Below are 27,230 nucleotides of genomic sequence, written 5' to 3' on the forward strand. Positions count from 1 at the left end.
CACTGCCAAAGGTGCTTCAACAAAGTACTGAGTACTGAGTAAAAGGAGAAAACCTTTTTTTGTCATTGTGTCGTTTAAAAAATATATATATTTTAGTATAAGGCTGTAACGTAACGAAATGTGGAAAAAGTCAAGGGGTCGGAATACTTTCCCGGAGGCACTGTATTCATATGTTGCATCTTAACCAACTATATATATATTGTCTCTATACACAAACTGCATGTTTTCAGTAGCCAGCATGATCTAAATATCACATTTAGAGTTTTTTTTGGGGGGGGGGGGGATGTAATATATCGCAGCACTGTGGCATAATAATGAGGGCAATTCTGACTTGAATAGTGTTGAACAGAGATCACAGGTACAGCAGTTGCACTGATCATTCTGATCAAGCACATGGGCCCTTCCGAAATATTACATAAATGTTTGGTATGAGCTGTGTGCACCTGAACTAGCCATAGGCCTTTAGACTCCCCCTCCCCTTAGTACAAAGTCACGATATTCCTCCAAACCCACTCAAAAGGCAAAAAGCAAACAGCTCTTACTCTTCATCTTTCTCCTCTGTAGAGCAATGTGCGTATGCATATCAAAGTGTATGCACTACTGTACGTCATTTTGGACAAAAGAGTCTGCTTAATGGCATATAAAGACGTATTATTACATTGGTACGAGACAACCAGTAAACTTCAGTTTTTAAATAAGAGAAAATGTCTCAGATCAGGGTGTGTGTGTTGGATCAATACAGTGGGGCCATTGGAAGAGGAGTGCTTGGCTTGATGGGAGGGTTCAGCCTTGGAGTGGATGGAACGGGGAGGGAACTCGTGGGCTCATGGTCTAGTAAGAACAGCGTGGGGTAAAAGCACTTCCAGACTGAGCATAGTAGGTGTGAGGGAAACAGCAAGCCCGCTCCTGTGAAGATATCGCAGACCTGTGTTTCGTAGCAAGGGTTAAGGTAAGAAAATAGTTTTTTCCCCAGCAAAGATTATGTTGAATTCTAATTTGAGGGCTATTCTGTATATTTGGTATGAATGAAGACTTGGTTGGATTTCATGATCATAGAGATTACAGTAAAATTGTAATGGGAGCAATGTTAAATTGGGTGCACATCCGCAGTGTACTCGATCTACAGTATTAAGCATTATTCATTTATAACTATTTGATGCTTATACATACGTCTCTGTCTTGCTCAAGATGGCATTTGGTGTTTGTTCTTGCGATCCAGTATTGAAAGAAATAATGAATTGGGACCTCAAGCTGATTTATCCTTTACCCTACTCTTTTTACTATAGTCTTTCTAGTTTGTGTGTATAGTTGAAAAGGCTGAAAGAAATTACATATTTCTGTTGACATTCCATTTGGACAAGAGCCAATGAACTCCCTGTAAAGGGCTTCACTTGAATTGATGACTTCCATTCGAATATTGGGAATAAACATTTAAAACAATCGTGCAATAAGTATTTGAATGTATTTGACACGTATGTATTTGACCCACGTCCGATGTTAACAGAAATCCCATCAAATATTAGGGTCTGTGCGGACACAAAATGATCATGAATGCAAACTGAAGACACATTTTGTGTTGCATAGTAGCCTATTTGTAGCCTTAATAGTAGCCTGCTTTGTTTTGAAAGTCAATTGCAGTTTTTACGTATAAGTACGCAAACTCACTGGGAAGACCATATGTTCCTAAGAAATATGACTGGTCTTTAACAGTATGTGTTCCAAATGCTCCATGAGAAGTAATACAACGACAGAACAGTGCGTACTGTTGAACACAATAGCTCTCAAAAGATTAGAGCACCGCCTTACTCTTGGGAGACCTCATTGTCACGTCTCAGGCCCTTTCGAGTGCACGGTACCAGAATCAAATCATATTGTCTTTATTTTCAGTTCTTGTGACAAGACAATGCAGAACCATAGGGGGGCCAAGTTCGGTATCCATTGCTAATCCAGCCGCTCCAATTTAGCTTTGTCTTCCCACCGTTTTCCCTTGTTAACGGCAAGAAAGGACTCAGAACCTCAGGCCTGGAACAAATCACGAATGTCATCTCTGCTCATGCAGATTGCAATTGTTTGTGGGTAACCCGCAGCCCCGAGGTCTTGGGACCTGAAGAGCGTAAGGAGGGCAATGGGTGTGCTCCAGGGGTGTGTATTCGACCCCTTCCAACACCTCTCCGGTCCAGTTCAGTTCCTTACCCCACCGACGGCCCCAAACGAACGATACAATAGCCTCTCCAGGAGGCAAGTCCATCGCCGAATCTCCTCATAATTCACATGGAAGGGTCAATTGTACAGTAGCCCTTTGAGAATGACCACCAACCGACACAACTTATTCTTAGGGGGGAAAAAGTGGGGGTGACTGAAAAAATTGATGGAAAAATACAGAGGCACAAAACAGCGCATGGGTAGACAATTGCACTACCCCGTTCAGTTGTGGAAAGTGCCAGTAAGGTTGGCCTTCAAAGTCTTCATAATCCACTGAATGCAAATGTAATGGATTATTTGAGGTGTTTATTAATGATGACAATACGTTGTATAAGGGTTTCTTGCTGCTGCATTATGCATTATGCAGATGTTTGTTTAAAGATACACTATGAAAGTTTATCTATTATGGAAGTTTAGTTAATTACGACAAGTTTTGGCTTGAATGTGGCTGTATTGGTTCATACACATCAAATATTTCTGACTGTCCATTTGGTGGACCCCTTTTGTTTGAAGAGTTGGTCTCTTTTTTCGGCTGCCGTTAAGGCGACACTAGTCTTAAACGCACGTTAGTTTGCAATCTCGTCATGTAAAAACTGTCGCACTGGCATTTTATAGCCCTAAAACAAAAAAAATGTACCTGTCTTATATCAGTTCCTTGCACTCAGATAGGCTGCGTGGAAGTATTTGAGGTCTGTGCTTAAAAAACGTGATCCAAAGTGCTAATTTTAGGCAGGAATATTTCAGATCAACCAAAATCTGGTTTTAGCGTTTAGGCGTCATGCCCATCATGAAATGAGAGATGAGAACATCGTAAGAGTGAACCTTGTATTTAAAAGTTATTTTCCTGTGACAATTGCTTGTTTTCCATTTCATATGTTTAAAGCCCAAGCCCTCCCTTACCCTAGGCCTAATGTAGCGAAAGGCTGGTTCAACAGCAATGTATGGATTTTTTCATCCCGGCGATTCAATGATATCATTACATTTTACATTTATTTATTGTTGTTTATTGTTTCATTTCTTTACAACCAAACTTATCAGAATGATTCAACCTCCTGGTTTTATGGTGACGCATTCAATGCAACTCCTGGAGATGTGTGAATATGATCTGATCTGTAAGATTGTTCTGAATGTTCATAAAACATATTTGGCAGCAGTATAACGGGTGAGTGGACATTCTCCCTTTCTCTTTATATTGGATCCGGCTACTGTGAAAAGTTTGGTAGTGAGTAAAACCCTCCGTTTTCTCCGTTATTTTGTTTGTTCTCCCACGGGGAGAAATGATGGCCCCTGTAAGTGTGACATGGCCTATTTTAAAACAAGTTGTTGTTTTCGTTTTGTTCTGAATTTGATGAGAATTATTTGTTACGGTCACGGATTCCCCCAGTACTGCTGCTCATTCAATGCACCATTTCCGGAGGTCTACGTTACCAGCCTCTAGGCATCACTGAACTGTCTCATTACGCACACCTGATTCCAGTTCCGTTGATTAGTAATTGTATACAGTTGAAGTTGGAAGTTTACATACACTTAGGTTGGAGTCATTAAAACTCGCTTTTCAACCACTCCACAAATTTCTTGTTAACAAACTATAGTTTTGGCATGTCGGTTAGGACATTTTTCCAACAATTGCTTACAGACAGATTATTTCACTTATAATTCACTGTATCACAATTCCAGTGGGTCAGAAGTTTACATACACTAGGTTGACTGTGCCTTTAAACAGCTTGGAAAATTCCAGAAAATTTTGTCATGTCTTTAGAAGCTTCTGATAGGCTTATTGACATAATTTGAGTCAATTGGAGGTGTACCTGTGGATGTATTTCAAGGCATACCTTCAAACTCAGTGCCTCTTTGCTTGACATCATGGGAAAATAAAAGAAATCAGCCCAGAGCTCAGAAAAAAATTGTAGACCTTCACAAGTCTGATTCATCCTTGGGAGAAATTTCCAAACGGCTGAAGGTACCACGTTCATCTGTACAAATAATAGCACGCAAGTATAAACACCATGGGACCACGCAGCCATCATACTGCTCAGGAAGTAGACGCGTTCTGTCTCCTAGAGATGAACGCACTTTGGTGCGAAAAGTGCAAATCAATCCCAGAACAAAGGACCTTGTGAAGATGCTGGAGGAAACAGGTACAAAAGTATCTATATCCACATAACCTGAAAGGCCGCTCAGCAAGGAAGAAGCCACTACTCCAAAACCGCCATAAAAAAAGCCAGACTACGGTTTGCAACTGCACATGGGAACAAAGATCGTAATTTTTGGAGAATTGTCCTCTGGTCTGATGAAACAAAAATAAAACTGTTTGGCCATAATGCCCATCGTTATGTTTGGAGGAAAAAGGGGGAGGCTTGCAAGCCGAAGAACACCATCCCAACCATGAAGCATGGGGGTGGCAGCATCATGTTTTGGGGGTGCTTTGCTGCAGGAGGGACTGGTGCACTTCACAAAATAGATGGCATCGTGAGGTAGGAAAATTGTGGGTATATTGAAGCAACATCTCAAGACATCAGTCAGGAAGTTAAAGCTTGGTCGCAAATGGGTCCTCCAAATGGACAATGACCCCAAGCATACTTCCAGTTGTGGCAAAATAGCTTAAGGACAACAAAGTCAAGTTATTGGAGTGGCCATCACAAAGCCCTGACCTCAATCCCATAGAAAAAGTGTGGGCAGAACTGAAAAAGTGTGTACGAGCAAGGAGGCCTACAAACCGGACTCAGTTACACCAGCTCTGTCATGAGGAATGGGCCAAAATTCAACCTACTTATTGTGGGAAGCTTGTGGAAGGCTACCCGAAACGTTTGACACAAGTTAACCAATTTAACGGCAATGCTACCAAATACTAATTGAGTGTATGTAAACTTCTGACCCACTGGGAATGTGATGAAATAAATAAAAGCTGAAATAAATCACTCTCTGATATTATTCTGACATTTCACATTCTTAAAATTAAGTGGTGATCCTAACTGACATAAAACAGGGAATTTTTACTTAGATTAAATGTCAGTAATTGTGAAACTGAATTTAAATGTATTTGGCTAAGGTGTATGTAAACTTCCGACTTCAACTGTATATGTGCCCTCTTTTCACCATTGTCTTGTTGGTTATTGTTCCCCTATCTGTTGGTCTTGTGAGTATCCGTGCTTTGTTTCGGCTTTTGTGCTGCGTGTATTGAGTCCTCGTTGTTACGGGTATCGTCCTATATATTGTGCTGCACTTGTTATTACAGGTCTCGTCCCGTGTATTGTTATAGCGGGTCTCGTCCCGTGTATTGTTATTACTGGTCCTGGGTCTTGTTATCACAGGTCTCATCCCGTGTATTGTTATTACGGGTCCTGGGTCTTGTTATTACAGGTCTCGTCCCGTGTATTGTTATAGCGGGCCTCGTCCCGTGTATTGTTATTACGGGTCCTGGGTCTTGTTATTACAGGTCTCGTCCCGTGTATTGTTATTACTGGTCCTGGGTCTTGTTATTACAGGTCTCGTCCCGTGTATTGTTATTACGGGTCCTGGGTCTTGTTATTACAGGTCTCGTCTCGTGTATTGTTATTACGGGTCCTGGGTCTTGTTATTACAGGTCTCGTCCCGTGTATTGTTATTACGGGTCATGGGTCTTGTTATTACAGGTCTCGTCCCGTGTATTGTTATAGCGGGCCTCGTCCCGTGTATTGTTATTACGGGTCCTGGGTCTTGTTATTACAGGTCTCGTCCCGTGTATTGTTATAGCGGGTCTCGTCCCGTGTATTGTTATTACGGGTCTCATCCCGTGTATTGTTATTAAAGGGTCCTGGGTCTTATTATTACGGGTCTCCTCCTGTGTATTGTTATTACGGGTCCTGGGTCTTGTTATTACGGGTCTCCTCCTGTGTATTGTTATTACGGGTCCTGGGTCTTGTTATTACGGGTTTCCTCCTGTGTATTTATTAGAGGGTCCTGGGTCTTGTTATTACGGGTCTCCTCCTGTGTATTGTTATTACGGGTCCTGGGTCTTGTTATTACAGGTCTCGTCCCGTGTATTGTTTTGTTTGGGTTACATCCCTGTATTTTTGTATGTGTCTTTGTTTTAGGCTTCATCCCCATGCCTTTCATGGCATGTTGTGTCTTTGGGTGGAGTATTAAAACCCCCTATTATGTATCGCTGCGCCTGTCTCCAGTCAGTTATACAACGTGACAAATGGCAACATTACCCACTACTGTATACTGTGATAACTACCACATCTGGGAAACTTCACTTTGATAAACAAAATGTTCCTCAAACAGTAGCTCAACGTTTGCATGTACATCGGCCTCATACCCTGCACACGCCAAAATACGTGCCCTTCCAAGTAAGGCATCTCTCGCTTGAAAGCTTATTTTCCTCCTTTTTTGCTAAATGTAATATGTATGCATATCCATTCAATACATTTACATCTTGTCTCCAATGACCAAAAAACATAGGGATGAAAACATTTGCCATCGATTTTGAAGCATGTCATAGTCAATGTTTTGAAAAGTCAATCCTGCTCAAGCGAGGCTATTAAACAATGCATATGCTTTTTGTTGTAATGTTTACTGTTTGAACTAAAGTGTGTGCGGTGGGGTGGGGGTGGGGGTGGGGGTGGGGGCGGGGGTTCTGTTATGGCAAACTCTACTGTTCTGACAGATGGTGGCGAGCGTGTGAGTCCTACTGTGCTCTGCGGGGCTTGAAGCTTACGAGGGTAGGACTGTCAAAAAGACTCAGCCGATTGAGCGAATAACAATGCTTTTATTACTTGAGAAGACCCAATTCTCTGTCATCACTCCCAAAATGAATAGCCTTGTATTGTGTGTAAGTTATATTTTAAAGAATAGATCATGTTTGATTACACTTTATACAGTATGCAGATAGCATGTTGTGAAGAGACAGTAATTATTTGATAAACTTTGTAGACAATTTGGCCTGATTCCTATTTTTAGTCATGTCTGCATATACAGATATTGTACTCATTAAAGTATGTGTGCCTATAGAAACTACAACAAGTATCCCTTCCCCTTAACTTCCTGGAATGATGTACTTATACTGTATCTTTTTAGTTGTATCTGACATCCACAAACTTAGTCGACAAACTGTTGAATTAACAATGAACCAGAAAGGAGACAAGTTTATTACTATTGAATTGACGTTAAACTGGAATCATTTTAGTTAATTTCAGTAGAGGGACATTTTGGGCGTTGGAAATCAATCAATTCAACAGTTAAAACCAAACTGAAATATCTTTCAGTATCTCCAAACAAATGTACTGCTCTATGTTGACATTTTGTTCTAAATCACCAAACATCTGATCCAGGACAAATAGTCTGATCTGGTTTAGGAACACTGCCATGTGCTACTGTTGAATGTATTCTCTGAAAGTGTGTCTCTCTCTCTCTTCCCAACTCCTCTATTCCCCCTCTTTCCTTTGCCCTATCCCTCTCAATTTGTTGCAGTGGTCCGGAGGTGTCAAAAGGCCAGGGACCGTGACTTTTAAGGTGACCCGGAGCTCTCTGACAATGAGGGACCCCCATTTGCTATGGTAACGAGTGGTGGTGGATGAACCTTCTGGATGGATTGAGGTGAGGGCTGTTTTTTGGGCGGGAGGGGGGTTAGTGGTCTCCTGGAGGGGTCTTTTCTAAGTACAGGGGGCACGCGCCAGCTGGCACCGGTGGGGAGACGCCTTTTTGCACACCAGCTGGAAGCAGGATTTAACGCCCCCCACTCCGACCCCCTCCTTCATGGTTTGAGGGGTGTGCGGATTAGGTTCACTGCTGTTTGTTTACGGCACACTTCTATTGTTATGGCCGTTTACATATGTATATGTTTGGGGCCCGCCCGAGGGACAGACCTGCCCATAGTAGTCCTCCTCCAACTCAGCTGCCAGCCCGTCATTGGCTTTTAAGTCCTGCTTGGCTTCAAAAGAGAGAGTATCACCGCTGCCAATAGAATCTCCATGCTCGGTGTTACTGTGTATTGTGGTTTGGGTAACCCTTTAATAAGATTCTGGGTTGTGTTCATTGGGGCACACTGCTTTAAAACGTTTCACGACAGTAAATTAAAATGAGTGTTTTTATTGGACATGTTCAGATAATACCTTCACGTTTCACTACGTTTTGGAGTATGTTCCTACTGAACACGACCCAGGTATTTTTAAATGCGTCATGTGATCCGATCAGTGGCCACATCTGGTGAGATGAGGTCACAATGGCCAGGTTCGTGTTCATTAGGCACCAAACGGAAATAACTAAAACAGGGAGGGAGTAACTGGATTAAATACATTTTGTTTCAAAATGTTTAAAATGTTTTCTATTGTGTGTTCTAATGAACATGACCCATGTGTGGGCACTTTTGGGACAGATTGGGATTCATTGGATCGAATGGAGCGATCTCCTGAGAAAGACAAGGGCATTGTAGCTGAGTGTGTGTATAACATGGGGCTCCATGGATAGACTGGGTAATCTCTGCAGGCAACTGTGATGTCTTATGGTTTCTCACATTGACCTGGAGAGGTTCTGCAGTTCGTCTGCTCATACATCCTCTCGTTCGGAGTGAAAAACACAAAATAATGTAGATCATTCTATAACATGGATCCCAATGCATCCATCTATCTGTCTTATCATAACTAAGAGTTATGTACACTATACCTCTGCAATAGTTTTTTTGTGAAAAATAGACATGTCAATCATTGGGTGGATGAAGACCACTTACACATCATGTGTACCTCACGCAAATTTCATTGTGACTCGAGCCGGGGCAGAAATGGCTGGTAAGTGCAACTGCTGTTTCTGTCTCAGGAGCCCCTTTTGGAGACTATTGAAGATTCTCTATTGATTTGCTCAACTCCTCCATCGTCTCCTCGCCTCCTTTAAAAAAAAGTAAAAGGTAACCGAGGAGAGGAGGGGAGGAGAGGAAATGTGGAAACAAATGCACTTGTATGAAATGAGACCATCCTTCATTCACACGTCATCATGCAAATTATGTTTACAGGGGTGGAATCACAAATGAAATGTGTAAAGTAGTAAAAAATACATGTAGCTAGTTGTCCTAGACATTTTATAGATAAAGGGATAAGTTGCATATCGTTTTTAAATATGTGCCTCCTTTTCTCCTCCCAAGTAAACAGTTGATTCAAAGGGGGTGTGGCAGATCCCATAACTCTTTCGCAAAGGACTCCGGTAGGATACTCTTGTGCTTATTCGGCGGGAGGAGGTTATCGAGGAGGTGAGTACACTCTGTTTGTCTACTAACTAACTGATACTCTCCTCAACCACTTATCGGTTTCCGGGTCAGAGGAGAGAGGACGGAGGAGTCCAGGAGAGGATGGTCTTTTGCCCCAAATGAGAATCTCCCTTTGAGTATAAACACTCAACTGCCTCTTACACCTCCACGTAATGGATCAAATTCCAACTTGATTAGACGTCCGATGAGTTGCTGTGATTTGGCCTAATCTCAGCTGGCAACTGTGAGCAGTTCAGTGTTTCCTCTCACAGTGGCTACTGGGGTTCTGCTAAACGCAGATGTTTGCCTCTCCTGCACCACAATACAGTCCAGTACAGTAGGTCCCTGGCTGGAACAAGCTTTTGGAGAGGCGCCCAGTCTCCAAGGCGTCAATAGAGATGACCTGCCTCCGCAGTGTCCTTCCTTCAAAATTGTCACCGGTGTTAGCACTTAACATGGGATAGTCCCCTACTGATGGTTTACGGATGTTGAAAAAACTATCAACAAATTGTTTAACTATCCACTAACCATATCCATAAGTCAAATGTTTTGTTTATTTTTTATTACAGAGTTCAAATTTGCAATTGCAGCATTGACACATTTAAAAAAACAAAACAAAGAACAGCTCAATCCCTCGCCTCCACCTACCCCAGTCCCACCCTCCCTTTCCATCCCAGATGAATATATATATATATGGCCTCATAACTCCAATTCTATACCTAACCATAACACAAAATCTAACCCTAACACTGGCAGGTCATGGCATATCAACAAAGCTGCCGTTAGTTAGTTTGAGCCTCTATAGAGCTACTGTGGGGGCTATCCAATAAAGTGGGGGAGTCTCTTTTAACTCATCCATTTCCTCTCCTAATCTTGTTTTAACCATTTACTAACTCCCTCATTTGCCCACTTGCAGTTGGTTCTTTTTGAGCCAGAATGGATCCCCGGTTTCCATGACTGAATGCAGAGCTTTCTGATGTTGATGATACTGCATCAGGAACTGATTGGATGATGTCGATGGGCCATCAGTTCTTGATGCATTGCCTTCAGCATTGAAAGAAACACCACACAGTATGTTGCTCTATAAAAATATGATTTTCTAGTTTTTCCATGTATGTTGTCCTGTAATTCATGTAAAAAATAACAATAATTCAAAATACTGTAGTTGAGCATTTTATGTTTCGTAAACTTGAATGAATAAGCCTTTTTAAATGTTTAGTCACGTTTATAAATGTTTACAAATAAATCTGGAATTGTTTATGAGTAGTTTAACTAGCCATCCCGGATCCGGGATCGTGAATACAGCCTCAAGCTCATTACCATAACGCAACGTTAACTATTCATGAAAATCGCAAATGAAATGAAATAAATATATTTGCTCTCAAGCTTAGCCTTTTGTTAACAACACTGTCATCTCAGATTTTCAAAATATGCTTTTGAACCATAGCTAAACAAGCATTTGTGTAACACTATTGATAGCCTAGCATAGCATTTAGCCTAGCATTCAGCATGCAACATTTTCACAAAAACAAGAAAAGCATTCAAATAAAATAATTTACCTTTGAAGAACTTCAGATGTTTTCAATGAGGAGTCTCTCAGTTAGATAGCAAATGTTCCGTTTTTACAAAAATATTATTTGTGTAGGAGAAATCGCTCCGTTTTGTTTGGCTAAGAAAAAAACCTGTATCCAGGAGTGTAATTCTCTAGGCAAGCTCATTAGCATAACGCAACGTTAACTATTCATGAAGATCGCAAATGAATTGAAATAAATATATTAGCTCTCAAGCTTAGCCTTTTGTTAACAACACTGTCATCTCAGATTTTCAAAATATGCTTTTGAACCATAGCTAAACAAGAATTTGTGTAACACTATTGATAGCCTAGCATAGCATTAAGCCTGGCATTCAGCATGCAACATTTTCACAAAAACAAGAAAGCATTCAAATAAAATAATTTACCTTTGAAGAACTTCAGATGTTTTCAATGAGGAGACTCTCAGTTAGATAGCAAATGTTCAGTTTTTACAAAAAGATTATTTGTGTAGACAAATCGCTCCGTTTTCTTCATCATGTTTGGGTAAGAAAAAAACGACAAAATTAAGTCATTAAAACGCGAACTTTTTTCCAAATTAACTCCATAATATCGACAGAAACATGGCAAACGTTGTTTAGAATCCATCCTCAAGGTGGTTTTCACATATCTATTCGATGATAAGTCATTCGTGGCAGTTTAGTTTCTCCTCTGAAGAAATGGAACGCGCATGGACCTGGAGATTACGCAATAATTTTGACGCAGGACACCGGGCGGACACCTGGTAAATCTTATGGTCAATCTTCCAATGATATGCCTACAAATACGTCACAATGCTGCAGACACCTTGGGGAAACGACAGAAAGGGCAGGCTCATTCCTGGCGCATTCACAGCCATATAAGGAGACATTGGAACACAGCGCCTTCAGAATCTGGGGCATTTCCTGTATGAAATTTAATCTTGGTTTCGCCTGTAGCATTAGTTCTGGGGCACTCACATATAATATCTTTGCAGTTTTGGAAACGTCATAGTTTTTTCTTTCCAAAGCTGTCAATTAAATGCATAGTCGAGCATCTTTTCGTGACAGAATATCTTGTTTAAAACGGGAACGTTTTTTATCCAAAAATTAATAGAGCGCCCCTATCTGCTTATTCATGATAATTATTATAAAGTGTTACCAATGTTTTGTTAAGGCAAAGATTAGGACACCAGGTACTTTGAGATAATTAAGGAATAGAAGCTGTCATTGTACCTTTTGGTTAGAATTTGTGTTAAAGAGAATGCTTGTTATGAATGGTTTGACATATACAAAACAAATGCAATCACATATGTCCATCATTGATTTGGGGTAAATGTGTGGTGTGCAATGCAGAATGATGACGCTATTAAAGGATGTTGTATAAGTTTAGTATGCTGTAGTGTACCTCAAGTACATTTTCTCATGGCTATTCAGACCACAGGAGGCTGCCGAGGGGAGGACAGCTCATAATAATGGCCGGAACAGAGCAAATAGAATGGCATTAAACACATGGAAATAATTTATTTTATTTTTATTTTACTAGGCAAGTCAGTTAAGAACAAATTCTTATTTTCAATGACAGCCTAGGAACAGTGGGTTACCTGCCTGTTCAGGGGCAGAACAACAGATTTGTACCTTGTCAGCTCGGGGATTCAAACTTGCAACCTTTCGGTTACTAGTCCAACGCTCCAACGCTCTAACCACTAGGCTACCCTGCCGCCCCATGTGTTTAATGTATTTGATACCATTCCACTAATTCTTCTCCAGCCATTACCACAAGCCTGTCCTCCCCAATTAAGGTGCCACCAACCTCCTGTGATTCAAATGCTTTAGTTCAGATGAAAATTGCTGCAAACATGACAATCGACTTCAAGACAGAATTAAGAACTGTAATACCATAACCAATGACAAGGGCGCCACCTGCCAGTCACACTATGAAAGTATCTATTTTCATATTGTGCATTTTTTTTTTAAGCAAAGACAGGAAGGGAAAGGGGGATACCTAGTCAATTGTCCAACTGAAATGTGTATTCTGCATTTAACCCAACCCTTCTGAATCAGGACACACTCAATCAATACCATCTATGGAGTAAGGTCATTACATTTTCACATGCAAATACGGTCTGATTTCTGTATATCAAACATTCCATAAGAGCAACTACTTTTTAAAACATGACGTGAAGCTATCCATAAATTCTTTACAATAATAGGTCCTTCATTTTGGATTATGGTGTGTGTGGGTGGCATGTGCACACATGTAGCCTAACTAAGGTAAAACAGTTGATCTCCTATTGTTACAAGGCCTCAAAGTAAAGCTCACAATGAATTGATACTAGCTTTATCACTGAATAGGTGTTACTATTCTCACAAATGATGCTGAATCAAACCATAAACCAGGATATAGGGGCTGAGTGAATGTGGTCTGGAATTTGTGGAGGAGGGTCATTGTGTCAGAGATGTTGTAGAAGGACAGAGTTCCGGCACTGTGGTTCAGGTACTCTCCTACTCTCGAGGAGCAAGGAACATTGATATGAGTCCATTCTCCGTTATTGTGGAAGAAACAAGCGGAGGGGAGCAGTATATCCTCCAGGATTGATTATTGATCCCAAAACAATTCTCATAACTTACTTTCCTGATCTCTTCATTTGACACTGCTGTATCAGGGGATTGCCCACTCCACTCTACCTCTCAGTAGACGCAGGCTCCAGACAGACTCTCTCTACACAACACCTGAGGGTGGTTTATAAATCTGACTCATGGTACGAATAGGAAAATTTGTGGTCACTTTTCTATACCCCGCAGACACAAATTAATTTACTGTATTGGGATCCAATGTCAGCTGGCAAGAGTCTAGACTTCAGACTTCAGTCACTATGGAGACAGACTGACTCAACTTATAGCGCACATGGTTGAAGAATTGACTCATGTTAAATCAAGCGGCCAGAATATGATTGTGTGGATGGTCATTTTGGCACTTTGCACAATTATTTTGTCCTATGAAAATGTTGCCCTAAGTATCCTAAGGTGAAAGCCTGTAAGAAGTTCTGTGAGAGGGTTTTGTACATGCAGGAACATTCATTTACGCTTTTAACATAATACTGCAGGAAGGATAAACCGATATCCCTTGCTAATCGGTTTCATATACAGTGCATTCTGAAAGTATTCATTCCCTTTCACTTTTTCCACATTTTGTTACGCTACAGCCTTATTGTAAAATGTATTAAATAAAAATAAATCCACATCAATTTACACACAAAACCACATAAATGACAAAGCGAAAACAGTGTTTTTAGAAATGTTTGCAAATGCATAATTAAATGTCAAACAGAAATACCTAATTTACATAAGTGTTCAGACCCTTTACTATGAGACTCGAAATTTAGCTCAAGTGCATCCTGTTTCCAGTGATCATCCTTGAGCTGTTTCTACAACTTTGAGTCCCCCTGTCATAAATTCAATTGATTGGACATGATTTGGAAAGGCACACCTGTTTATATAAGGTCCCACAGTTGATAGTGCATGTCTGAACAAAAACCAAGCGATGAGGTCGAAGGAATCGTCCGTAGAGCTCCGAGACAGGATTGTGTCAAGGCACAGATCTGGGGAAGGGTATCAAAAAAAGTCCCCAAGAACACAGTGGCCTCCACTGTGGGTAGTGCGTACAGCCCAGTACATCACCGGGGCCAAGCTTCCTGCCATCCAGGACCTCTATACCAGGTGGTGTCAGAGGAAGGCCCTAAAAATCGTCAAAGACTCCAGCCACCCTAGTCACAGACTGTTCTCTCTGCTTCCGCACGGCAAGCAGTACTGAAGCGCCAAGTCTAGGTCCAAGAGGCTTCTAAACAGCTTCTACCCCCAAGCCATAAGACTCCTGAACAGCTAATCTAATGGCTACCCAGACTATTTGCCCCCCCGCTACTACTCTCTGTTATTATACCCTACCTGCATGGACATAATACTCTGTACCGGTACCCCCTGTATATAGTCCTGCTATTGTTATTCACTGCTGCTCTTTAATTATTTGTTTTTCTTATCTTACTTTTTTTATTTATTTGTTTTTATTGATTGGTATTTTATTAAAACTGCATCGTTGGTTAAGGGCTTGTAAGTAAGCATTTCACTGTAAGGTCTACACCTGTTGTATTTGGCAAATGTGACAAATAAAATTTGATTTGATTCTTAAATGGAAGAGGTTTGGAACCACCAAGACTCTTCCTAGAGCTGGCTTCCCGGCCAAACTGAGCAATCGGGGGAGAAGGGCCTTGGTCAGGGAGGTGACCAAGAACCTAATGGTCACTCTGACAGAGTTCCGAAAGCACAACCACGTCTGCAGCGCTCCACCAGTGCTCCAAAAGTTCACCTTCCAGCAGGACAACGACCCTAAGCACACAGCCAGGACAGCGCAAGAGTGGCTTCAGACAAGTCTCTGAATGTCCTTGAGTGGCCCAGCAAGAGCCCGGACTTGAACCAGATCGAACATCTTTGGAGAGACCTGAAAATTGCTGTGCAACGACGCTCCCCATTCAACCTGACAGAGCATAAGAGGATCTGCAGAGAGGAATGGGAGAAATTAGCCAAAAACAGGTGTGCCAAGCTTGTAGTGTCATTGTCACGTAGAGTAGGCCAGAAGACTATACTGGAAAACCTAACCTCTATCAAAATAAAAAGATGGTAGAGCTGCAAATGTTCTTCTATGCAAGGGTGTTTATTTACAAAGTGATTCCGGAACAAAAACAACAGTACTGCCATCAAACATATACCTTATGGGACAACTTTTAAAAAACACAAAAAAACAATGCTGCCCCATTCACAGCTCAACCCAAAATGGCCTCTCCATGAACTGAAAGAGAGGCTCCTTTTGTAGGGCTAGCCCCTCCCCTCAGAACAATTAACCCTAATTAATTAAGCAATTACCTCATCAAACCTACATTTTCCATTCACTAAACATACTAAAGTATATACATTGCAACATGTTTATGAAACAATATCACAACATAACAGTTACAAAATGACATCACTACTGACAGTGTCTTTCAATATGCACATTTACATTAATGAGCCATTTGGGACAGGCACTACAAAGTCAGATCATTTCCCTTTGCTCGGGTCCTTATCCAGCATACCCAGAAGCTACAGAGATAGAGAGAGGAACAGAACAGAACAGAACAGAACAAACAACGCGCTCATCCATAACATCGATAAGTAAAATACATATGGCCTATATTAAATATTGTTGGATTCTGAGTTTTACATTATAGCCATTACCATATATATGATTGAATATTATCTGCTGTTGGCTTGTGTGGATGTATGTATGTGTTATGCAACATAGCTGACTTGAAACATTGTTAACAGTTTCAGGGCCATGGGCCTTTCTCGTGATAGAAAAATACAGAGTAGCATGAAGACAGGAACTGTGCAATGAGTTGGGGGGGGGCACATTCAGAGCGTGGTTGCGAGAACAAGCGGTCTTTTGTTAGATAACAGGAGCCAGGTGCGAGATAACGGTATCGAGCATGAGCGCATGGATGTTCTTCACAGCAACAGTTACATCTATCAACTGGGCACTTAGGGGGCTGGGACCAGCTTCTGCGCCAACAATCAACAATAGGCTGGGTGAGTCTAAACCACGCCCAGTCTCTACTTTGACAGGCCGGCTCGGAAGCAGGAACTACTGTCATCAGGGTATATTATAATATCAGGAACAAGTCCGTTCTCTGTTCTGCCCTGCGTGGTATTACAGTGAGCCCGTATATACGAAAGTTGCATTTGCCATTTATTACTTAGCTAATAAAAAATACATAGTATACAATCGGTGACTCATTGTTATATTTATCCTAATACCAGATTCTAATTTACGCAACTCTAACAATATGAACACTGACAAGTGTGAAATGTATGTACTAAGACAGAAAAGTTAACTTGTGTGTCGACCCACATTGTTACCTTATCTGATAATGGAGCAGGGAGGAGTGATGAATGTGTGTGTGCGTTAAAGAACCAAATGCTGCCCGCGGCCAGTGACGGACTTCTACGTCACAGCCATAACCAAGAAGACTCGAGGCTGTAGTTGCCAAAGAGGGGTCTGAGTACTTTCCGAATGCACTGTAGATATACCTTGATTATCATATCATTTTGAAAAATTATCAATAGCGATGCCCACCACAACAAAATGTCCAAATACTCAATTTTGTACAGATAAAATTAACGATATCTATACTTTCTTATACCATTGAATTGTTGAATAATTGTTTCTGATTGGCTTGAAGAGCATTTTAGAGCGTGCATTATCTAAGCAATAAGGCATGAAGGAGTGTGGTGTAATGGCCAATATGCCATGGCTAAGTGCTGTTCTTTTGCACAACGCAATGCGGAGTGCCTGTATACAACCCTTAGCTGTGGTATATTGGCCATATACCACAGACCTGCCAAGGTGCTATATTGCTATTATAAACTGGTTACCAACGTAATTAGAGCAGTAACAAGAAATGTTTTGTCATACCCATGGTATATGGTCTGATATACCACGGCTGTCAGCCAATCAGCATTCAGTGCTTGAACCATCCAGTTTATACTGGGTGGCTCAAGCCCTGAATGATGACTGGCTGAAAGCCGTGGTATATTAGACATTATAAACTGGGTACCACGGGAATACCACAGGTATGACAAAACATGTATTTTTAAGCGCTTTGCGTCGTGCCTAAGAACAGCCCTTAGTTGTGTTATATTGGCCATATACCACACCCCCTTGTGCATTATTGCTTATGTAACAGTACAGACTTTACGCCAGTCCCCTCACCCCGACCTGGGTGCGAACCAGGGACGCTCTGCACACATCAACAGTCACCCTCGAAGCATTGTTACCCATCGCTCGGGCGAGGGGACGGGCACCCCGACCTGGGTGCGAACCAGGGACGCTCTGCACACGTCAACAGTCACCCTCGAAGCATAATTACCCATCGCTCCACAAAAGCCGCGACCCTTGCAGAGCAAGGGGAACCACTACTTCAAGGTCTCAGAGCAAGTGACGTCACCGATTGAAAGGCCACTAGCGCGCACCACCGCTAACTAGCTAGCCATTTCACATCGGCTACACTTAGGTATACCACAAGTATGAAAAAATGTTTAGTTTTGCTGCTCTAATTACGTTGGCAACCAGTTTATAATACCAATAAGGCTCCTCTGGGGTTTGTGATAAATGGCCAATATACTGTACTACGGCTAAGGGCTGTATCCAGGCACTGTGCGTTGCGTCATGCATAAGAACAGCCCTTGGTGGGGCTGCAGGTAGCCCCACCAGTATTGGGCCAGCAACCGGAAGGTTGCTGGATCGAATCCCCGAGTTGACAAGGTAAAAAATCTGTAGTTCTGCCCCTGAACAAGGCAGGTAACCCACTTGTTCTTAACTGACTTGCCTGGTTAAAAAATATATATTTTTTAAAAGTGGTGGTATTATTGCTTAAATAACACACTGTATATTGGCACAGTAGAAATCAATGGCTATAGTTCGTACATATTCTGTGTGTGTGCTGCTTTTGAAAGCAAAAGTCGAATTTAAAACATTGTCATTGTTGAATTCGATTTTCACAATAGCAAGACATGACTGGATGGGTTAGCTAAACTAGCAAGTCTTTGTTTTGTTACCAAGGAAACTACTGTAGCGACCTAGTAAACTTGCTTGCTACTTCAGTGAATTGAACACATTTCTATCGGCAAATGAACACATTTCTAGCGGTAAGTGTTTTAAATTATAGCCTGGTATAAAATGGATAATCAACTCGGGGCTCTATGCGTTCTCTGGAAAATAATGCTGGTCCGTAGAAGGTTAGGTCCACTCCGCTAACAGCAGCGTGTCATGGAACACACCTTCCACGACGCCCATTATTTTCCAGAGAACGCATAGCCCCTCGTTGATCACTCCTTACATATTGTCCTAGCACTAGTCTCTCTATTTAACATGAGTAGCTGGCTAGCGAGCATATGAGGTTTGATTATACGTGTTGAGATTACCATAGCACGAATACTAAAGGTTGCAGTAGTGTGAGATTGACAACGTATTCCTTGACAACGAAAAAACGTTTTTTTCTCTTCTAGAAATTCATTTGACCAACCTTTCCCTGGTATTTTGGCCGTTTTCTCCATGCTAGTAAAAGTCTACACACCCGTTGCACAGTCTTAACTTTTTGCTGCCTTAAAATGTAATCTAAAAAAAAAAAAAGTTTGATTTTTTCCCCCCCTACCGAGCTACACAACCTTCTCCATATGTTCAAAGTGAAACCAAATTAATAAAAACTAAGAAATGAACATGTATTGATTCACACCCCAGGGTTAATACTTGGTGCAAGCACCTTAGGCAGCCATTACAGCTGTGAATACGTTTTAATAAGATTCTACCAACCTTGCACAACTCTTGGGGCAATATATATCCATTGTTTTTGTCAATATTATTGAAGCTCATTACATTTGGTTGGGAATTATTGATAGACACTAATATTCAAACCTTGTCACTGATTTTCAAGCATCTTTAAGTCAGGACTGCGACTAGACCATCCAGGAACACCTCTTCGAAAGCCGTTCTGGTCTAAAACTCCATCGCAGGGTTAGGTTTTCAGAAGACTGGCAGGTTTTCCTCTAACTTTACCCTGGGCTTTGCTCCTTACATATTTTTTTATCCTAACGTACTCCCCAGTCCCTGCCGGTGACAAACACACCCATAACATAATGCTGCCCCCACAATACTTGAAAATACAGACCATCAACAATATTGCATTCAGTCAACATTGCTGGCCTGTATGACAAAGTGAAAAAAAGGAAGCCTGTGTTACAAAATGCAGTGAAACCCTCTGTATTGTCAAGTACTATGGTGGAAGCATCATGTTATTGGTGTGTTTGTCACCAGCAAGGACTGGGGAGTTTGTCAGGATCAAAAGGAATATGAGAGGAGCAAAGCCCTGGTAAGCGTTAGAGGTAAACCCACCTCAGACTTCTGAATACATAACCCTGGGATTAGCAACATGCATGCTCCACCCACCTGAGGACCTGTCTTTTTCAGCCATCTATTTCCTGTGTTTGAGGGGTGCAAAATCCACTTGTCACTTAAATCTCGTTGGATTTATTGTTTTCATTTTACTCCTGCAACTCTTTCATACTCTTGCTTGTGCCTGATTTTCCCATTAAAAGTTCCGGCCGCAGAAATGTTTTAATGACCTGCCAAACACACTCAGTGGAATACATCTATAAGAACATTAAAACTCTGGCGATAATTGAACACATCCTCTCGACACTTACATCACAAGAAAGAGAAGAAAGATAGCTTTATTTTTATGGGTGTTCATTTTTTTGTGGAATTCAAGAAAGTTATCATTTAATACAGTTGAAATGTTTACAAATGAGATCCGATTAAATGAAAGCATCTTCCGAAAATGAACACTTGGATTATAATGATATTATGTCTGATCTCGCAAACAATGTAAAGTGTGTATAGATAGGTGTAATCTAGAGCCATGCATGTTCATTTTTAATCGGAGGATATGCTGCTATTCTCATGTTGAATAATGCAGCAGAACATGACAACAGCAGTAATTAATGGGGCGGTCTAGACAGCACAGGTGAGACAGAGCAAGTTTTTGGTGGTTGCAGCCCAGTTCAACCCCTTTATCTTAATGTATTCATATATGGAAATACTCCCAGTGTATTTATGCAAAGCTGGCACATATACTTGCTTTTATTTTAACACAAAATATTAAAAAAGGTACCTGATACCATTAGAAAATGTATATATATGAGTGCATTCTAAGAAAACATTAGTAAAATTTTACAATAAATTACCTGAATTCCCACCAACATCGCTGACATTATTTGTTTGTGCAAGAAAACATTTTATGTCTTTATCTGATGGATTTTAAAAGTGCTAAACGTTTTGATTATTTTCATCCATTGTCCAACTGTTGCATTTATTAGAATTATTTTGAAAACCATTTAATAATTTTGATGACCGTTGCTACTGGGATAGATATTTGTTTTTTCAGTGGGACAATTACACACATTTTTTATGCAAAAGGCACACCAGAAGGGCTTTCTGAGTGGTCCAGTATCAGTCCTGACTTAAATTCGGGTTTGAATATTGCTGTTAATCAATGATTCCCAGTGGTGGAAAAAGTACCCAATTGTCATACTTGAGTAAAGCAGCTCAGGAGAGATGGGTGACTCTGGCAGCTCAGGACAGACGGGCGACTCTGGCAGCTCAGGACAGACGGGCGACTCTGGCAGCTCAGGACAGACGGGCGACTCTGGCAGCTCAGGACAGACGGGCGACTCTGGCAGCTCAGGACAGACGGGCGACTCTGGCAGCTCAGGACAGACGGGCGACTCTGGCAGCTCAGGACAGACGGGCGACTCTGGCAGCTCAGGACAGACGGGCGACTCTGGCAGCTCAGGACAGACGGGCGACTCTGGCAGCTCAGGACAGACGGGCGACTCTGGCAGCTCAGGACAGACGGGCGACTCTGGCAGCTCAGGACAGAGCTGCCTCACGGCATAACACGGTGCCTGCCCGGTCCCTCTCTCTCCACGGTAAGCACGGGAAGTTGGCGCAGGTCTCCTACCTGACCGTCCCCGTGTGGCTCCCCTCAATACATTTGAGGCTGCCTCTCTGGCTTCCAGCTGCGCTGCCGTGCTGCCTACTCATACCGCCGCCTCTCAGATTTCGCTGCCTCCAGCTCTACCTTGGGGCGGCGATATTGTTAGGAAATTATGATTAATATGACTGAACAAATCATTTTAAATGGAACTGTAAGTAAACTTATACTCTGTTATATTATATCTGATTAACAATATGAGTTCATAAGAAGAAATTGTGTGACAGGACAAGGAGGAATAGAATGTTAATGAACACCATTTCTACTGGGCAGGAACAAATTGGTTGTGGACTGTGTAAACACACAAGGTCGTTAGCCTATGGTTGACCCAACCTGAAATTTAGCTCTGGGGTTTTTAGATTAGGCAGTCAGTGCATCCCTAGGGTTTCTGTAAATTAAACCTGTCAGTTCAGTGGTGATCGATAATGTTGAGGGGTCATAAGTTATCTGGGAGTGTGTTAGTAAGTTAGAATGAACTTTTCACCTTACTTTGTCCTGTCGAGAGGGGGGTTCGTTTAAGACAGTGAAATGACGTCATGATCTGCATTTAAACTGATGCTTTTGTTTTGAGTGGTAGCGCGCTCCGATAATAAATTCTATTACCTATTATTTAAAGACTGGTCTGCGTCTATTTTATGCAACAAGAAATCTTACAAATTCTCATAAAATAGATGAAGGGCTTTCAATTGATGAAATTGGCATAATTAAATTGGCATAATTAAATTGGCATAATTAAATTATACTAACAGATATTCCCCAGCCTGTGCCCAGGGTCCTTTGCCGTCCAGGATCTCCTTCCATGTCCAGGAGTCCTGAGATCGCTGCTGCTGCTGCCCGTTACCATGCTGCTTGGTCCTTTGGTGGTGGGTGATTCTGTAACGTTCGTCGTCTTCCTCTGATGAGGAGTAAGAGAGATCGGACCAATTTGCAGCGTGGTAAATGTCCATTTTAATAAGACAAACTGAACACTATAAAAATATAAAAATAACAAAGTGAAACAAACAAAACATTCCCATGTGGTAACAAAGACTAACACGGAAAATAATCACCCACAACTCAAAAGTGAAACCAGGCTACCTAAATAGGGTTCTCAATCAGGGTCAACGATAAACAGCTGCCTCTGATTGAGAACCATACCAGGCCAAACACAGAAATCCCAAAACATAGAAAAAGGAACATAGACAACCCACCCAACTCACGCCCTGACCATACTAAAACAAAGACATAATAAAAGATCTAAGGTCAGAACGTGACAGTCACCCAGTAAAATACTACTTGAGTAAAAGTCTAAAAGTATTTGGTTTTAAATATACTTAAGTGTCAAAAGTAAATATAATTAAATATCAGAAGAAAAAGTATACATCATTTAAAAGTCAGGGAAAATGTATGGAGTATAACGTACATCATTTTCTTTAGGAATGTAGTGAAGTAAAAGTAAAATATCTCAAATATAAATGGTAAAGTAAAGTGCAGATACCCCAAAAAATGACTTAAGTTGTACTTTTAAGTATTTTTACTGATGTACTTTACACCACTTATGATTCCCAACCAAATGTATTGTGCACGCGCTCGTGCGTCTGCGTGCGCCATCGTGCCCATGTTGATTTGGTCCCCCCACACCAGGCTGAAATATCAAAACAAACTATGAAACAATTATATTAATTTGGGGACAGGTCGAAAAGCATTAAACATTTCTGGCAATTTAGCTAGCTAGCTTTCTGTTGCTAGTTAATTTGTCCTGGGATATAAACATTGTGTCGTTATTTTATCTGAAATGCACAAGGTCCTCTACTCCAACAATTAATCCACAGCTAAAACAGTCAACCGAGTTTGTTTCTTGTAATCTCTCCTCCTTCAGGCTTCTTCTTCTTTGGACTTCATATGGCGGTTGGCAATCAACTTTAAGGGGCACTATCACAATGGACTGGACTGGAGTGTAAACCTCAGTTCATCTTTCAATCATCCACGTGGGTGGGTATATGCTCCTAAAAACCAATGTGGAGATGGCACGTGGGTATATGCTCCTAAAACCCAGTGAGGTGGGAGGACTTGCAGCGCATCCAGCGTCACAAATAGAACCAAGTTCTATTTTAGCGCCTGGCTACGCAGATGCTCATTGACGTGGACGAGCAATGTGGGTGCAATGATTGAGTAACATGTATGTATACATTTATTTAGCAACACTCGCACAGACGACGCGAGCGGTGTGTTCAGCATGTAAGAGTTGTGCAAAGTTGGTAGAATCATATTCAAAAAGATTCACAGCTGTAATGGCTGCCAAAGGTGCTTCCGCCAAGTACGAACTCTGGGGTATGAAGACATACACAATCTATTTATCTATTTATTTTATTGCTTTTTAAAAAAATTGACATTTTCTTTCACTTTGAAAATGTGGATTAGGTTTTTTAGATCTGGTTGGTGGAAACCTAGTTGAATCCCTTTTAAATTAAATGCTAAGGCAGCAAAATGAGAAGACTGCAAGGTATGTGTAGTTTTTCCACTGGGTGTGTAGACTTTCACTCAACACTGTAGGGTGGCAGATAGCCTAGTTGTTAAGAGACTTGGGCCAGTAACTGGTTCGAATCCCCAAGCCAACTAGGTGAAAAATCAGTTGATATGCTTTGTTTTGGATAAGAGTGTCTGCTAAATGTAAAAATGTTTGTCCTGTAGCTGATTTTTCAGTTTCTTAAAGATGTGGGGAAATGTATGGATAGAGAGGCCTCAGATCCAGTAGAGACACAGAGAGACTGGAAACTCTACGGAGAGGCAAATGGGTAGAATAGATTATGAAAGACAAACTTTACTTTAGATCAAGCTCATTTCAAAGAAAAATAAGTCTCGTCAAAGATAGCCATTACAGGGTATTTTGGGGGACACCTAATTTATAGATGGAGGAAATGGATTTGATCTTCTGAGTTTGAGAGCTGCTCCAGGTCAGCATTTCAACTCAACTCACTTCAGACTTTTCCTGGGCTTTGATCAGCTCCTTCACATCAGAGAGCCTTCTCTCAATGGAGTGCATGAGCTCAATAAACATCCTCTCACTGTCTTCCACTGCTGCCAGTGCAGAGTGCTGTACAGAATCATAAACACAGAGGTGGGGTCCATTTCAACCAACCCATTCACTCAGCTCTTACCTGGATCCCAGACAGAATGTAAATATAAACATGTAAATAATTTATATAGATGACCCTAACACTTATCTTTAGAGAGGCCACAGCCTGTTTCATGTCTTGCATCTCCTTCTGTCTCTCCTGGATTGTCTGCGGGATTTCGGATGTTTCTCCCCCAACTGTTTGCCTATAAATAAATCCTATGAATGTGAAATGCCTTTAGCCATTCATATTTGGAAACTATTCATATTCTGGTGTTTGTCATGTATGAAATATGTTATGCCCTATATGAACTCAATGTCAGGATTGGCAACAACAACTCTTCCACGCTAACTCTTAACTCAGCCCCAGGGGTATGTCCTCAGTCCACTGCTGTACTTTCTGTTCACCCACGACTGTGTGGTGGTGTCATGACAACAACCTCTCCCTCAGCGTCAGCAAAACAAAGGAGTTGATTGTTGACTTCAGGAAAAAGAGGAGGGAACATGGCCCGGTCCACATCAATGGAACTGCAGTTGAAAGAGTCACAAGTTTTAAGTTCCTTGACGTACACATCACCAAGGACTTGTCATGGACCAACAACACCACTCTTGTCAAGAGAGCGCAACAGTGTCTCTACCTTCTTAGGCTACTGAAGAAATTTGGCGTGCCGCCCCGGGTCCTCTCCAAATACTACAGCTGCACCATTAAGAGCGTCCTGACAAGTTGTATCAGGGCCTGGTACAGGAATTGATCTTTCCACGACTGCAATGCCCCCCAGCCACGAGGTGTTCTCTCCTTTACCATTGGGCAGACGGTCTCAGAGCATGAGGTCTGATACCAACAGGCTCAGAGACCGTTTCTATCTACAAGCCAGTTTCTCACTACAAGATGCTGAACACTTGAACTGGACTGACTACCTGCTTTTGATTCTCCGCACCCTAGCACACATGCACTCACTCATACACACATATATTCATGATACACACACATCACAACTGCTGCTACCAGACTCTTATTTTATACTGCCCCCACCCCCCCTTCCCCAATACACATGTAAATGTTGGACTATAAATTGTGTCTTCCTGTATGATACTTATAAGTTATAAAGGTTTATTGTATTCTACTGAGCCTTTTACTTTATGTTTGTATTCTTATATTTTATTATATATTGTTGTGGTATTGTCGAGAAGGAACCTGCAAGTGAGCATTTCATTGGACGATGTATACCATATGTATCCCGTACATACGACTAATAATACAACTTGAAACAATGAGATTAAATGTATTCCTAAAAGACAACTGATGTTTATCCTGACAACAGTTAATGATTTATATTTTATATATTGTACATTGATATTTTCTGGTCGTTGGCTGTTGTTTTTTGCTCGTGCAGTTACAGTATATCACCTCAGCATAAAAACACTTCCATTTAATTATGAATATATTCATCCTCTCTTGGTGTTTTTCTGATTTTGCCATAGCATGGTATTCTTTCACTGTAATAGCTACTGTAAATGGAACAGTGTAGTTAGATGAACAAGAATTTAAGCTTTCTGCCAATATCAGATATGTCTATGTCCTGGGAAATGTTTGTGTCACTTACAACCTCATGTTAATCGCATTAGCCTACGTTAGCTCAACCATCCCATGGGAGGGACACCGATCCCAAATAAGTATTTTTACTTAAGTACTTTACACACTGTTTTTTGAGACAGGGTGTCACCCAAAGCTGTAATCATTTGGTATTTTGTAGCAAAAATAATTAAATATATATATAAAAAATGCCATAATTGACACCTATAAATCAAGGGGTAGTTCATTAATTTAAATCAATGTCAATCTTACAGAGGCTGTCAGAGGAAGTGTGATATTGGGATAATCTCAATTGTCCTCTCTAACCTTCTTCTCCAATGGGTTTTGAGAAGGAAGTGAGAAGAGCGGACATGAGGAGTATGCAATTGGGATTTTCCCTATGTTGTCAATGTAAGTATGAAAATTGGATGTTCATCATTGACAATTGTGTAAATCATTTAAGTAAAAATACTTTGAAGTACTACTTAAGTCATTTTGGGGGTTTCTGTACTTTACTATTTATATTTTTGACAACTTTTACTTCACTACATTCCTTAAAGAAACAAATGTACGTTTTACTCCTTACATTTTCCATGACACCCCAAAGTACTCGTTACATTTTGAATGCTTAGCAGGACAGAAAATGTTCCAATTCACACACTTATCAACAGAACCTCCCTGGTCATTCCTACTGCCTCTGATCTGGCAGACTCACTAAACACAAATGCATCGTTTGGAACATACGTCTGACTGTTGGAGTGTGCCCCTGGCTATCTGTAAATAAAAAATTAAATTGTGCCATCTGGTTTGCTTAATAAGGAATTTGAAATTATTCTTACTTTTACTCTTGATACTTATAAGTATATTTAAAACCAAATAATGTTTTACTTTTACTCAAGTAGTAATTTACTAGGTGACTTTCACTTTTACTTGAGTCATTTTCTATTATTTTACTCA

The 27,230-nt window shown here is 41.1% G+C and overlaps 1 protein-coding gene across 1 annotated transcript; it reads left to right on the forward strand.

Annotated features, from left to right (window-relative positions):
* The first annotated feature begins 18,421 nt into the window (after positions 1–18,421).
* On the forward strand, positions 18,422–22,110 carry LOC127932273 (sericin-1-like). The gene is made up of 2 exons (XM_052527417.1): positions 18,422–18,703; positions 21,155–22,110. The coding sequence occupies exon 2, from the start codon at positions 21,168–21,170 to the stop codon at positions 21,507–21,509; it is 342 nt and encodes a 113-aa protein (XP_052383377.1). The 5' UTR covers positions 18,422–18,703; positions 21,155–21,167; the 3' UTR covers positions 21,510–22,110.
* The last annotated feature ends 5,120 nt before the right edge of the window (positions 22,111–27,230 follow it).

This window comes from Oncorhynchus keta, chromosome 10 (genome assembly GCF_023373465.1).
Source record: "Oncorhynchus keta strain PuntledgeMale-10-30-2019 chromosome 10, Oket_V2, whole genome shotgun sequence".
NCBI lineage: Eukaryota > Metazoa > Chordata > Actinopteri > Salmoniformes > Salmonidae > Oncorhynchus > Oncorhynchus keta.